Source organism: Eleutherodactylus coqui, chromosome 11 (assembly GCF_035609145.1).
Source record: "Eleutherodactylus coqui strain aEleCoq1 chromosome 11, aEleCoq1.hap1, whole genome shotgun sequence".
NCBI classification, from domain to species: Eukaryota; Metazoa; Chordata; class Amphibia; order Anura; family Eleutherodactylidae; genus Eleutherodactylus; species Eleutherodactylus coqui.
In genome coordinates this window covers 121,970,989-121,985,567 of record NC_089847.1, presented here as the reverse complement: position 1 = coordinate 121,985,567, position 14,579 = coordinate 121,970,989, and the positions used below count along the sequence as shown (strand labels likewise).

At 50.0% G+C, this 14,579-nt stretch overlaps 1 protein-coding gene across 1 annotated transcript in view; it reads right to left on the bottom strand.

The window, feature by feature from the left end:
• The window catches only part of TTC17 (tetratricopeptide repeat domain 17), an 84,435-nt gene extending 71,473 nt beyond the window's left edge, over nucleotides 1–12,962 (bottom strand). Inside the window, exons 1-3 of the mRNA XM_066583461.1 lie at nucleotides 12,768–12,962; nucleotides 2,636–2,725; nucleotides 2,385–2,554 (exon numbers count right to left, since the gene is read on the bottom strand). Coding sequence (XP_066439558.1) covers nucleotides 2,385–2,554; nucleotides 2,636–2,725; nucleotides 12,768–12,962 — 455 coding nt within the window. The remainder of the gene's footprint in view (nucleotides 1–2,384; nucleotides 2,555–2,635; nucleotides 2,726–12,767) is intronic.
• Nucleotides 12,963–14,579: the final 1,617 nt, after the last annotated feature.

Here is a 14,579-nt window from a genome sequence, read left to right as displayed (position 1 = left end):
AAACATTTTTTGCTAACTGGGACTTATTACCACTAAATGAGTTCCCCTTTATGAGTGACATGTTGTAGCGTTTTTACAGCAATTTCATGATGTCTATTAGTGTATTACCCACTGTATCTTCTATGTATAGGTGGCGGCTGCTTCTTACCCACATAGTACAGTATGGGTTAATTAAATCGGCTCAGCTATAATTCCAGACACATAGCCAATCGGTGACATGCTAGTAGAAGGTGCTAAACTTATATACGGCACGCACACACCTAGCTTAGTCATTGATGGTTTCAGGTTAGGTTCATTCACTACCTGTAACTTTCCTGTCATTCTCCAAGGCCTAGAGGAGGTAAGTGTTGAGGCCTACTTTTGAGTATACAATTACAAGGCCCAAGCTGAGCCAACTTCTGATATCTATTGTGTTTTCCTGAAAATAAGACCCTGTCTTATATTAATTTGTGCTCCAAAAAGAGACACAGGGTCTTATTTTCGGGGGTGTCTTATACACACCTAGCAGGCTACGTTCGGGTCCCTCCCGCTGGGCTGTGGCACTCCGGCAGACTTCCGTATAGTCCTCAATGCAGATGTAGCATCTCTTTATGGTAACAGGGCTTGAATAATCCGCCTCCAGTAAGCAATTCCTCTGATTGGTTCATCGAGCGCTGGCTTTGATTGGCTGAGGTGGTGCTTCTGAACCAATCATAGCCATTGAATGATTTATTTCAATGAATGGCTGTGATTGGTTCATCGCCCGCCGGTATTCAAGCCCTGTCACCAACAAGTGATGCTCCGTCGGCATTGAGGGCAGCAGGGAAGCCTGTCAAAGCGGCCGCAGCCCAGCGGGAGGGACCTGAACGGAGTTTGCTAGGTAAGTATTGCTTTTTTTCCGTTTAGTGTAGCTAGGGCTTATTTTTACGGTAGGGCTCATATTTCAAGTCTCCCTCCCCCTCCTTCCCAAGGTAGGGCTTATTATAGGGTAGGTCTTATATTGGGGGAAACACGGTATTAGATCTATCATACGGATTTAGGCGGCTACCAGGAAATAGGTCTTCAACAGTTGACAAGTGAGGGTCCACCCTTTAAAACCGATCAGCTGACTGAAGTGACAGCACAGCAGCGCTCATTGTATAGCGGCTAAATCCCATTCACTTGAATGGGACTGAGGTGTTCTCAGGCCAGGTGACCAATGAACGTGACGCCATATGATTGAGATGGGGCCGCGACACTAGCGTGAGTGTTGTGGCTTCTTCAGGCCGCTCATTGGCAACCAGTAGCAGACCACTGCTGATCAGCTACTGATGACCTATCCTGTGTTGGATAAGTAACTTACAATCAGCAACCAGCAGGCTGGGAATTTTTATGAGGGTCCAGCTGAAGTCACATCGCGAGAAGTAACCAAATCGCATTAACAATCGCAACCCTCTCTAGATTTAGTTGTAAAGGAAGACTATAGTAGCCTAAAACAGACCTCCTGTCTCATTAAAGGCCCAGGCTGCTGCTCTGTCCTTCCTCCCTACTTTACACTGCAGCTCTGTGAAAGCAAAAGCTCACAACTAAGCTAGTACAGGTAGAGGGAAGTATCATTAGTAACTACAGGAAACCAAGATACCAGTGAGATTAACCCTTTCCAATCCATTTATTTTTTCTCACCCATTCTCCCCAGCTCCAAATAAATTGCAGCTGGGGAAAATGGGTGAGAAAAAATACATTTTCCCTGCACCCTCCTGAACTGACAGAGTTCAGGAGGGTGCAGGTGCTCACTGCACCGTGGAGGGACCTGCTTACCTGTCCAGCGTCTTCCGCATTCTCCTTCTGCCTCCCGGCTCGGCGATCATGTGACCGCTGGGGTCAGGTGGCACCTGGCGGTCACATGATCGCCGGGCCGGGAGACAGAAGGAGAACACGCAAGACGCCGGTCAGGTAAGCAGGTACCACAGTGCAGGCTCCCGGCTCGGAGTTCATGTGACCGCCGGGGGTCAGGTAACACCGGCGGTCACATGATCGCCGGCCGGCCGGAATCTCTATGCATTACATAGCGCTACTTGAGCGCTATGTAATGTGTAAAGTAGAAGGCAGAAAGGGTTAAAAACCCTTTCTGCCTTCTCCTCGGGGGTCCTCAATGAGGACCAGTGCAGGAGTGTATCTGCACCTGATGTGTCTGACGATCGGGTGCAGATCCACTCCTGCACTGCAGTGTCGGGCCTGCCCCGACATCGGAGCTGTGGAGGGAAATGATGATGTCGGGGCAGGCCCGACATTGGATTGGAAAGGGTTAAGGCAATGTACACAAACTCATGCAAAAAGGCCAAAGGAGGGCATTGGTACCACCACTGTAAGACCACCCAACCTTTCAACAATAAATTACAATGTTAATAGAGCAGCAGACACAGTACTTGATATTTTTGTCCTCCAGCGGCATGTACGTGCCATCATACAAGTCCATGTCACCCAGAGGCACTTTGGCCAGGACACAATCCGGGTCATCCTTGTAGTGTCTTTGCTCCAGCCCCGTGTCCCGGTCTTCGTTTTCCTCAATATGAATTTTCTGAGCTACAAGGTGTTTCTGCAGGAATAAGACAAGGACAGGTGAGATGCGAGACGCAACGGTAAAGGGAAGACTGCAAGAAATAAAGGGAATAGTCACCTCTAGTTCCTTCAGGTAGCCAACAGTGGTCTCCTGTCTCATAAGAATCACTAAATCGTGGGGGTGCTTCAGGTTCATGGGTGAATCCACCTGCAAGACACGAAGGCTGTGATACTAACACAGAAGGTGACCCTCAGCGAGAGGCAGGGTGAAGGTCTAGTTCCATCCGTACATTTTGGACTCCACGTACAAGAAACATCCCAAAGAGACCACAACGGTACTGCAAAAATGGAGCTGTGAACCAACATCTATATGGTACATGACCACAACTGTGTCTGATTAGTGTTAAAATAGAACATAGGGGGCAGTATTATAGTAGTTATATTCTTGTACATAGGGGGCAGTATTATAGTAGTTATATTCTTGTACATAGGAGGCAGTATTATAGTAGTTGTATTCTTGTATATAGGGGGCAGTATTATAGTAGTTATATTCTTGTACATTGGGGCAGTATTATAGTAGTTATATTCTTGTACATAGGGGCAGTATTATAGTAGTTATATTCTTGTACATAGGAGGCAGTATTATAGTAGTTATATTCTTGTACATAGGGGGCAGTATTATAGTAGTTATATTCTTGTATATAGGGGAGCAGTATTATAGTAGTTATATTCTTGTACATAGGGGACAGTATTATAGTAGTTATATTCTTGTACATAGGAGCAGTATTATAGTAGTTATATTCTTGTGCATAGGAGCAGTATTATAGTAGTTATATTCTTGTACATAGTGGGCTGTATTATAGTAGTTATATTCTTGTATATAGGGGCAGTATTATAGTAGTTATATTCTTGTACATAGGAGACAGTATTATAGTAGTTATATTCTTGTACATAGGAGGCAGTATTATAGTAGTTATATTCTTATACATAGGGGGCAGTATTATAGTAGTTATATTCTTGTACATAGTGGGCTGTATTATAGTAGTTATATTCTTGTACATAGGGGGCAGTATTATAGTAGTTATATTCTTGTACATAGGGGGCAGTATTATAGTAGTTATATTCCTGTACATAGGGGGCAGTATTATAGTAGTTATATTCTTGTACATAGGGGGCAGTATTATAGTAGTTATATTCCTGTACATAGGGGGCAGTATTATAGTAGTTATATTCTTGTACATAGGGGGCAGTATTATAGTAGTTATATTCTTGTACATAGGGGGCAGTATTATAGTAGTTATATTTTCGTACATAGGGGGGGCAGTATTATAGTAGTTATATTCTTGTACATAGGGGGCAGTATTATATTAGTTATATTCTTGTACATAGGGGGGGCAGTATTATAGTAGTTATATTCTCGTACATAGGGGGCAGTATTATAGTAGTTATATTTTCGTACATAGGGGGGGCAGTATTATAGTAGTTATATTCTCGTACATAGGGGGCAGTATTATAGTAGTTATATTTTCGTACATAGGGGGGGCAGTATTATAGTAGTTATATTCTTGTACAGAGGGGGCAGTATTATAGTAGTTATATTCTTGTACAGAGGGGGCAGTATTATAGTAGTTATATTCTTGTACATAGGGATCAGTATTATAGTAGTTATATTCTTGCACATAGGGGGCAGTATTATAGTAGTTATATTCTTGTACATAGGGGGCAGTATTATAGTAGTTATATTCTTGTACATAGGGGGCAGTATTATAGCAGTTATATTTTTGTATATAGGGAGCAGTATTATAGTAGTTATGTTCTTGTACATAGGGGGCAGTATTATAGTACAGTCATTCCAGGACAAAGCACCTAAGAGTTAACACCTGACTATCTCTGGGCACGCAGCTTTGTGGGGTAAAAGATGGCTGGGAAAGGCAATGGCAAACCACAAAAACCCCCTGCCAAGAAAATGACAGAATGTGACGTCCTCCTAGGAGTTAGTCATGACTCGGTGCTTTTACCAGGGGGCTTTACCTCATCTATCTCTGATTTTCAAGAAATGTGAACATTTGTTCATTACAACAATGCACATACAAATCTTAATTATCAGACCCAATGGGATAATAGGGTCAAGAGCTACAGGGGTGTCAATTTTCCGAATGCCACCGAGAACCATCATGTTTTATAATTCATATCTTTACAGCATTGTACGTAGGAGGATGTGCAATGAAGATTTAGGACATTCATATGGGCATAACTACAATCCGTATTGTACACGTAATATAAAGTCAATATAACCTATTGATTTCAATAGCTTCATTCTCACCTGCATATTTTTCATGCAATTTTCAGTCATGTGAAAAAATTGCCAAAAAAATTCCATATTATGGAGTGAAATCGGCCGTAGAAGTGAATGGGACTGCGATTTTCAGTTTGTGCGTATGTGAGTAATATGCAACGTACCCACAGATCAAAATATGCTTACGTCTATGTGAATGAGCCCTAACACTACAAGTAATATTGGTTTAATATCCCCCAAGGATAATTTTTTTCAATTTTTGTTTCCACTTTGGAGTCAAAGCTGGAAAAAAAATTTATTTTTGTGGTAAGAAACTTCAATATATGCGATATCATATAGATAGATATGATTTATATATATATATATATATATATATATATATATATATATATATATATATATATATATATATATATATATATATATATATAATTTTTTTTTTTTTTTAGAAAAAAAAAATGAATTGACCTTTGCCAATAAAACAACGCATAGTAAGTGATACTGGCAGGTGATATAACTGCCTAGCGATTGAACCTTGGCCGAAACTCAATGAAGAGATACACGAGCAAGGAGGACATTAATTAATAATTGCTTAGCTGAACAAATTGCCTGTCCAAAAGCAGATTTCTCACCCATTCATGATGTGATGCATATTAAGGTGTTTTTGGTAATATTTGGTCGGGATCCCCGGATCCCGATGGTTCTGAAAACTGAAATTCTTGCACACATTCTAGTAACAAACTATGTGCAAAGTTTCAAAGTGCAAAGTTTAAAAATCGGAGATGGTGGAGTGTTACCCCGCTTGGATGATTTGTTCTGTAACTAGGAGGTGGGGGTGTCAATAGTATGGAAACGGCATACAATACATACATATAGAACCTTGAAAAAGTGTATAATTGGCTTCTGTAGGGATACATGTAGGTGATAAAATGACTGTTAATTGCAATAAGGACAATACATTCAGCCCAGCTTTAATACTTTTATCTGGATACACAGAAAACCAGCAGCAGTTATGATGACATCACAAATCACATGACATTACAAGCATCACATGATGTCACAAGTGGTTCAGAATGTTCAAAGCTCTAACCAGAACCACCTTGTGTCACTTCACGGTGACATCTTGAAGAGGACAGGTGCAGGTATGTAAAGGGCGGGGTGCAAGGAAGAAGAGGAGGGGGCACAGGAATGTAGAAGAGGGGTACAGGTATGTAGAGAAGGGGTGCAAGGAAGTAGAGGAGGGGGCACAGGTATGTAGAAGAGGGGTACAGGTATGTAGGGGACGGGGTGCAAGGAAGAAGAGGAGGGGGCACAGGTATGTAGGGGAGGGGGTACAGGTTTGTAGAAGGGGGTACAGATATGTAGAGGGAGGGGTGCAAGGAAGAAGAGGAGGGGGCACAGGTATGTAGAAGAGGGGGAACAGGTATGTAGGGGAGGGGGTGCAAGGAAGTAGAGGAGGGGGCACAGGTATGTAGAAGAGGGGGAACAGGTATGTAAAGGGCGGGGTGCAAGGAAGAAGAGGAGGGGGCACAGCTATGTAGAAGAGGGGTACAGGTATGTAGAAGGGGGTACAGGTATGTAGGGGAGGGGGTGCAAGGAAGAAGAGGAGGGGGCACAGGTATGTAGTAGGGGGTACAGGTATGTAGAGGGAGGGGTGCAAGGAAGAAGAGGAGGGGGCACAGGTATGTAGAAGGGGGGTACAGGTATGTAAAGGAGGGGTACAGGTATGTAGAGAAGGGTTGCACAGGTATGTAGGGGAGGGGGTACAGGTTTGTAGAAGGGGGTACAGGTATGTAGAGGGAGGGGTGCAAGGAAGAAGAGGAGGGGGCACAGGTATGTAGAAGGGGGGTACAGGTATGTAAAGGAGGGGTACAGGTATGTAGAGAAGGCTTGCACAGGTATGTAAAGGAGGGGTACAGGTATGTAGAGAAGGGTTGCACAGGTATGTAAGGGAGGGGGTACAGGTTTGTAGAGAAGGGGTGCAAGGAAGTAGAGAAGGGGGCACACGTACGTAGGGGAGGGGTGCAGGTTTGTAGAAGGGAGCTGCAGGTATGTAGCTCCTCCCTATGTGCGGAGGCCCGGTTCACACATGGTGTAGCGGGGAGAATGTGCATATCTGGACCAATGGGGCAGATTTATTGAAATCTTTTAGTTTTCTGGCATGTAAAAGTCACAAAACTTGGCGCATGGCATCTTGTGCACCAAAATGTGTCACTTTTTGATATCCTCTATTGGCCCCACTGCTTTTTAAAAGACTGAGCATGGCCTAGCATCATGTGGTGCTGCTTATGGCCCGCCACATCTGCTATAATTTATGTCTGAAATTAACAAACAATAACAGAACAACGGCCTCATGAGGACAGGGGGGGGGGGGGCGTGGGCAGACCGACAGAGGGCCTCATGAGGACGGGGGGGGGGCGTGGGCAGACAGACAGAGGGCCTCATGAGGACAAGGGGGGGGGGGCGTGGGCAGACCGACAGAGGGCCTCATGAGGACAAGGGGGGGGGGGGCGTGGGCAGACCGACAGAGGGCCTCTTGAGGACGGGGGGGGGGGGGGGCGTGGGCAGACCGACAGAGGGCCTCATGAGGACAAGGGGGGGGGGGGGGCGTGGGCAGACCGACAGAGGGCCTCATGAGGACAAGGGGGGGGCGTGGGCAGACCGACAGAGGGCCTCATGAGGACAGGGGGGGGGGCGTGGGCAGACCGTCAGAGGGCCTCATGAGGACGGGGGGGGGGGGGCGTGGGCAGACCGTCAGAGGGCCTCATGAGGACGGGGGGGGGGGGGCGTGGGCAGACCGACAGAGGGCCTCATGAGGACAGGGGGGGGGGGGGCGTGGGCAGACAGACAGAGGGCCTCTTGAGGACGGGGGGGGGGGCGTGGGCAGACCGACAGAGGGCCTCATGAGGACAAGGGGGGGGGGCGTGGGCAGACCGACAGAGGGCCTCATGAGGGGGGGGGGGCGTGGGCAGACCGACAGAGGGCCTCATGAGGACAGGGGGGGGGCGTGGGCAGACCGACAGAGGGCCTCATGAGGACGGGGGGGGGGCGTGGGCAGACCGACAGAGGGCCTCATGAGGACGGGGGGGGGGGGCGTGGGCAGACCGACAGAGGGCCTCATGAGGACGGGGGGGGGGGGGCGTGGGCAGACCGACAGAGGGCCTCATGAGGGCGGGGGGGGGGGCGTGGGCAGACCGACAGAGGGCCTCATAAGGGCGGGGGGGGGCGTGGGCAGACCGACAGAGGGCCTCATGAGGACGGGGGGGGGGCGTGGGCAGACCGACAGAGGGCCTCATGAGGGCGGGGGTGGCGTGGGCAGACCGACAGAGGGCCTCATTAGGACGGGGGGGGGGGCAGACCGACAGAGGGCCTCATGAGGGCGGGGGTGGCGTGGGCAGACCGACAGAGGGCCTCATGAGGGCGGGGGTGGCGTGGGCAGACCGACAGAGGGCCTCATGAGGACGAGGGGGGGGCGTGGGCAGACCGACAGAGGGCCTCATGAGGACGAGGGGTGGCGTGGGCAGACCGACAGAGGGCCTCATGAGGACGAGGGGTGGCGTGGGCAGACCGACAGAGGGCCTCATGAGGGCGGGGGGTGGCGTGGGCAGACCGACAGAGGGCCTCATGAGGGCGGGGGTGGCGTGGGCAGACCGACAGAGGGCCTCATGAGGGCGGGGGTGGCGTGGGCAGACCGACAGAGGGCCTCATGAGGGCGGGGGTGGCGTGGGCAGACCGACAGAGGGCCTCATGAGGGCGGGGGTGGCGTGGGCAGACCGACAGAGGGCCTCATGAGGGCGGGGGTGGCGTGGGCAGACCGACAGAGGGCCTCATGAGGGCGGGGGTGGCGTGGGCAGACCGACAGAGGGCCTCATGAGGGCGGGGGTGGCGTGGGCAGACCGACAGAGGGCCTCATGAGGGGGGGGGTGGCGTGGGCAGACCGACAGAGGGCCTCATGAGGGGGGGGGGTGGCGTGGGCAGACCGACAGAGGGCCTCATGAGGGCAGGGGTGGCGGTTGCAGACCGACAGAGGGCCTCATGAGGAGGGGGGGGGGGGCGTGGGCAGACCGACAGAGGGCCTCATGAGGACGGGGGGGGGGGGGGCGTGGGCAGACCGACAGAGGGCCTCATGAGGACGGGGGGGGGGGGGGTGTCGTGGGCAGACCGACAGAGGGCCTCATGAGGACGGGGGGGGTGGGGGGGGGGGGTCGTGGGCAGACCGACAGAGGGCGGGGGGGGGGGCGTGGGCAGACCGACAGAGGGCGGGGGGGGGGGGGGCGTGGGCAGACCGACAGAGGGCGGGGGGGGGGGCGTGGGCAGACCGACAGAGGGCCTCATGAGGACGGGGGTGGCGTGGGCAGATCGACAGAGGGCCTCATGAGGGCGGGGGTGGCGTGGGCAGACCGACAGAGGGCCTCATGAGGGCGGGGGTGGCGTGGGCAGACCGACAGAGGGCCTCATGAGGGCGGGGGTGGCGTGGGCAGACCGACAGAGGGCCTCATGAGGGCGGGGGTGGCGTGGGCAGACCGACAGAGGGCCTCATGAGGGCGGGGGTGGCGTGGGCAGACCGACAGAGGGCCTCATGAGGGCGGGGGTGGCGTGGGCAGACCGACAGAGGGCCTCATGAGGGCGGGGGTGGCGTGGGCAGACCGACAGAGGGCCTCATGAGGGCGGGGGGTGGCGTGGGCAGACCGACAGAGGGCCTCATGAGGGCGGGGGTGGCGTGGGCAGACCGACAGAGGGCCTCATGAGGACATGGGTCAGTGGGCAGACCGACAGAGGGCCTCATGAGAGCGGGGGGGGGGGGGGGGGGGGGGGGGGGGGAGTGGAGTGAGCAGACCGACAGAAAGCCTCATGAGGACGGGAGTGGCATGGGCAGACCGACAGAAAGTCTCATGAGGACGGGTGTAGCATAGGCAGACCAACAGAGGGCCTCATGAGGATGGGGGCAGATTTTGGTGCACTATTGTGGAATATTTCGTCTTGTGTGAAAGGTCTTTAAGGAGTAGGATATTTGTTATATATTAGATTATAAGCTCTTGTGGCAGAATGTCGATTATATATTAGATTGTAAGCTCTTTGGAGCAGGAATCTGTTATATATTAGATTGTAAGCTCTTGGGAGTAGGACATCTATTATATATTAGATTGTAAGCTCTTGTGGCAGAATGTCGATTATATATTAGATTGTAAGCTCTTTGGAGCAGGAATCTGATATATTAGATTGTAAGCTCTTGGGAGTAGGACATCTATTATATATTAGATTGTAAGCTCTTGTGGCAGAATGTCGATTATATATTAGATTGTAAGCTCTTTGGAGCAGGAATCTGTTATACATTAGATTGTAAGCTCTTCGGAGCAGGTTGTATTTATCTCTACAGCATCAACTACAGACATCTATACAGCAATATGCAGCAGGACAGATGGGATCCAGGGTGATAGCCGATCGCCACATTTGGGGTCAGGAAGGAATTTTTTGCCCCCCCCGAGGTAGAACTCTCCGGGGGGATTTTTCGCCTTCCTCTGGATCTTTGGGTCCGGCGGCTCTCATCTCAGGACATCGGTGGACTGGTCAGAAGGTCTGTGGTCTCCAGCGGTCCTAACCTGAGAGTCACTGTGATCATTGTGTCATTTATTAAAGGGCCGGTAATATTTCATTACAATGTTGCTTATTGCTCTTCTAATAAATAAAGAATTCTATAATCTACATGGCGGTGTTTGTCTTTTGTCTGGATTTCTCCTTTTTTGGCTGCCATGATGAGAGCGATCAGTGCCGCCCAATATTCTAGAACTATCTAATAAAGTGTATTATCCCCCAAAGACACGGCGGCAGCTGCTGCGAGGCAGGAACTATAGAGGGGTAATTCCAGCACAAATCGCGTATGGGGTAACATCCGGCCATCTAGGATTTTTACGAAATTTTGCACTCCTGTAGAACAAATGTGCAAATTTTTGTAAAACAATCTGAGCTGCTCGGGTGTTACCCCTTGGGTGATGACCCAGGAATTAGTGATGTATAGGGAAGGTATATAACTCACCTCTGTTCACATCTACTGTATCAGTATAGACATAAGTGATAATATTCTGACCCCCTGCGGCCACCACTAAGGAGAGGTCAGATATAGACAACGTGTTACTTCTTCTCATGTGTAACCAAGGGCCATCACACTCCCTCTAGTGGTGGTGCAGTTACCCAGAAGGTACAATGGTGAACATGCCGTTAACCCCTTAGTGATGGCATTACACCTTTTTACAGCGGTCGATAATGGGCTACTACACCTGCACATACAACTTTTATGGTAGCAGCTTGACTGACTGACAGCCAGGCTCCTGCTCCAACACCCAGGAATGGAGAAACCTCAGACCCTGGTAGTATAACCCCCTACATGCCACAATCAATAGCAACTACAGATTGTAAGCAGATGACAAGGAGAAGGGATAACGCAATCGCAACGTACCAACTGGTACCAATATGGCAGCCGGAGCCTTGACCAAAGGCTTTCATGCCTGCCATGTAACTCAGCCTAAAAGACCCAGGCAAACGTGATAGGCCAATGTCATAGGCATTGTAGAATGCTTCTAGCAAGCTTCTGGTCCTCAAGAGGGACTAAAATATAGTGTCAAAAAAATTCAATAAAGTTTAAGTAAAAAAACAGTTTAAAAAAAATATATATATACTTTTTTTCCCACAAAAACCTTTAACTGGATATATGAAAAAAAATGATTTAAGAACCGGCAGCTAATAGGCAATATTTTGTTATTTCTCTCCCTTGGTGAACACCATAATAATCATTTTAAAAACGAACGCCAGAATTGCTATTTTTCTTTTGTTCGCCTCCCAAAAAAAAAAAACAATAAAAACCAATTCCCAAATTCCACATAGTTTTATTGGTACCAGTCTGAGGTCCGACTCTTCCCACAGAGCAGCCCCGACGGAGCTTCACGGACAGAAGAAGAAAATTATATTATTGTTACTGAATGGTGAACGTCGTGAAAAGAACTCGAAGAACAACGGCAGAAATCATGGTGGGGGGTTCAAACAAAAAAAAAATTAAAGTCCTGCTGCACATTATGTGGCCCCCGGAGTGCGGCCAGGAAAATATACAATTTGTCCCCAAAAGCAACCAAGCCCTCATCCAGCGATGCCAACGCGTTGTGGCTCTTGCAATGCGATTGTGAAAAGTGCTTGGTCCTGAAGGCACAAAATGGGCCGGTCACTAAGGGGTTAATGTGACACCAGAATGGGGCCGAAAACACTGCAGCCATAAATGATGATCCCGTCCCGCTGGCGGGGCTCAGGGCATCAGTTTTCTCCAGAGGATCCCTTAAAGGGGGATTCCAGGCATTTTCAACGGATGACTGTCCTATTGTGCGCTCTGCAATTCGCGGTGCAGCTGAGGGTCTCGGACACAACTGGTGGCGGTGGGGGTCCGGCTGCGGGTCATCTTTTATGTTACATGCCCATGTCATTTTCTTGATGCAACGCCGGCCAGCATGGGCGCACCCAGGAGGCCGCCGGCCAGCGGGCAAACAGATATTCTACGAGCACCAACTTTCTATTTTTAATGAAAGACGCTTTCCCGTTATAAACATCCCCCCCACAGGATGTCCACAGCACGGGGCAGATGTCTGACCGCTGGGACCCCCACTCATCCCAAGACCACCGCTGTCCTCACCTCCTGTGAGGTGCCCCCTATGCCCCTACCTGCGCCCCCTGCTACCTAATGCCAGCGTGCCCTCCTATTCGCCCTGCTGTCAGTTCCCTCGTCCTCGTTTTCACCTGTCAGGTACCCCATGCCACATCCTGTCAGTGTGCCCTGTGTCTCTCCTTCCACCCTCCTGTCATCGTGCCCTGTGTCCTCTTTTATCCTCCTCTCACCGTGCCCTTTGCCCTCTTCCACCCTCCTGTCAGCGTGCCCTTTTCCTCCTTCCCCCCTCCTGTCATCGTGCCCTCTTACCTGTTGCTGGATCTTGCCGTCCTCGGTCACCACCCAGTGTGTTGTGGCCCCCGCGGGCCCCACAGACAAGAGCAGAGAGAATATCCCAAGCAGACAGGCCCAACCCTGCGGTACCCGCACTGCCGCCAATCGCGCTCCGGTCTCGGGGGGCCATTGCGGCCCGCTCCTGCTCTCCGCCATCTTTCTCGCTGACATCACTTCCGCCCAACAAACCGGAAAAAGGAAGTGCAGCAGCCGCCATCTTTGTAGAGGCAAACTGCTGGAATCGCATCAAAAGGTAGTAAACGGAGGTGGGAGCGAATGTGTGGGACTACAAGTCGCAGCAGACGGCTGGCAGATGTAGTTCTGTGTACGGAGGACTCCACAAGCACTTTGTACGGAATTCTTGAACTGTATTTGTATTTCGTCTCTGCCTTGGTGGACACAAACTGACAGGCAGCCTATAAGATCGGCTGTATGCCTATTAGGACATGGAGAAGGCACGCCAGGCCATCAGGGTGACCGAGGCAATCCCTTCTCTGTGGCGAGCTGCCTTGATGTCGTGATTGGCTGCAGCATACCAAGGGTTAAAGGGGTTCTGTCATTAAAAACAAAAAATTATATCCTTACCTATTGCTCCCCAGGCAGCCTGCTTACCTCTTCTTCTCCCAAATCTTCTCCTGGAGCCGCTTGTCACTTCGGTCACGTGACCTCCAGCCACACGATTTTCCTCCATCCGGTCATGTAGTGTACATTGCGCTACCTTCAGGTCAATGTACGCATACGTCACTAATCACGTATGCGTACATTGCCTTGTCAGGAAGCGCAGAATGAAGGCAGCCGCGCGAGACAATGGCGCAACGGTGCATGCGCGAGGCTGTGACGCTCGCCTGGAAGCGCTTTACACGTGCACACTGGGCCAATAGAAATGTATCCCTGACATTGTTGTCAGGCAGAATACATTTCTATTAGCCAATAGAAATCCACGCTTCTGCTGCTGTCCCCCGGCCGTACGTATGTGTGTGACTCCCTTGCGTGCGTTAGCCGTGTCTACATCTATCCATCTGTATTTATCCATCTAGCATCAGCCAGTGGGATCTTCCCTTTATGATAAAAGCAGGTCACTTCAGCACCCGGGGGCATCGGCAGAGAAACGGGCAGAGGATTTAGGTGCGGATCTGTGCTAATATCTACAGCATAGTCTGCACTTTGGTTTTTTTTGTGCAGATTCACACCAAAATCCGTGCCAACATCTACAGCCCGACATGGAAGATCCGCATGAATACAGCTGATGCCAGATAGGTCAGAGATAAGCGGCGCCAAGTAGATCACACAGCGGTAGGCAAGGGCTTAGAGAGAAGCTTCTATTACAGGTAAAGCTCTGATGACCATAAGGAGCCGCAGAAACAGAAGTCATCACTCCCGTAGATTTCAGTGACAAGTCTGGCAGTTGCTGCCCTACCGCTGCGGCAGCGAAGCAGGAGAGCGGCCAGTGGACCCCTTTTTCAAAGAATAAGTGCGAATCCCAAAAGAGTGAGTTACATCTCTCCGACATTCATGGTGCATCCTGTGGATATGCCATAAATATCTGAGATGGGAATGTCGCTTTAAAAAAGTAAACTTCTTACAAACTTTGACAGAGTGGCGCGAGGTTTTATCGGTGAGCGTCCAGCTGCTGAGACTCCCACTGATTGCTAAAAGGAACAGGCAGAAGCATTCAATTTAGCACTGTGCCTGTTCGGCTATTTCTATTAGAGTATATACAGGCTCCATAGAAAGCCTGCGGAGCCGTACACCACTCACACTAACAGCCAAATGTGCAGTAGGGTCAAA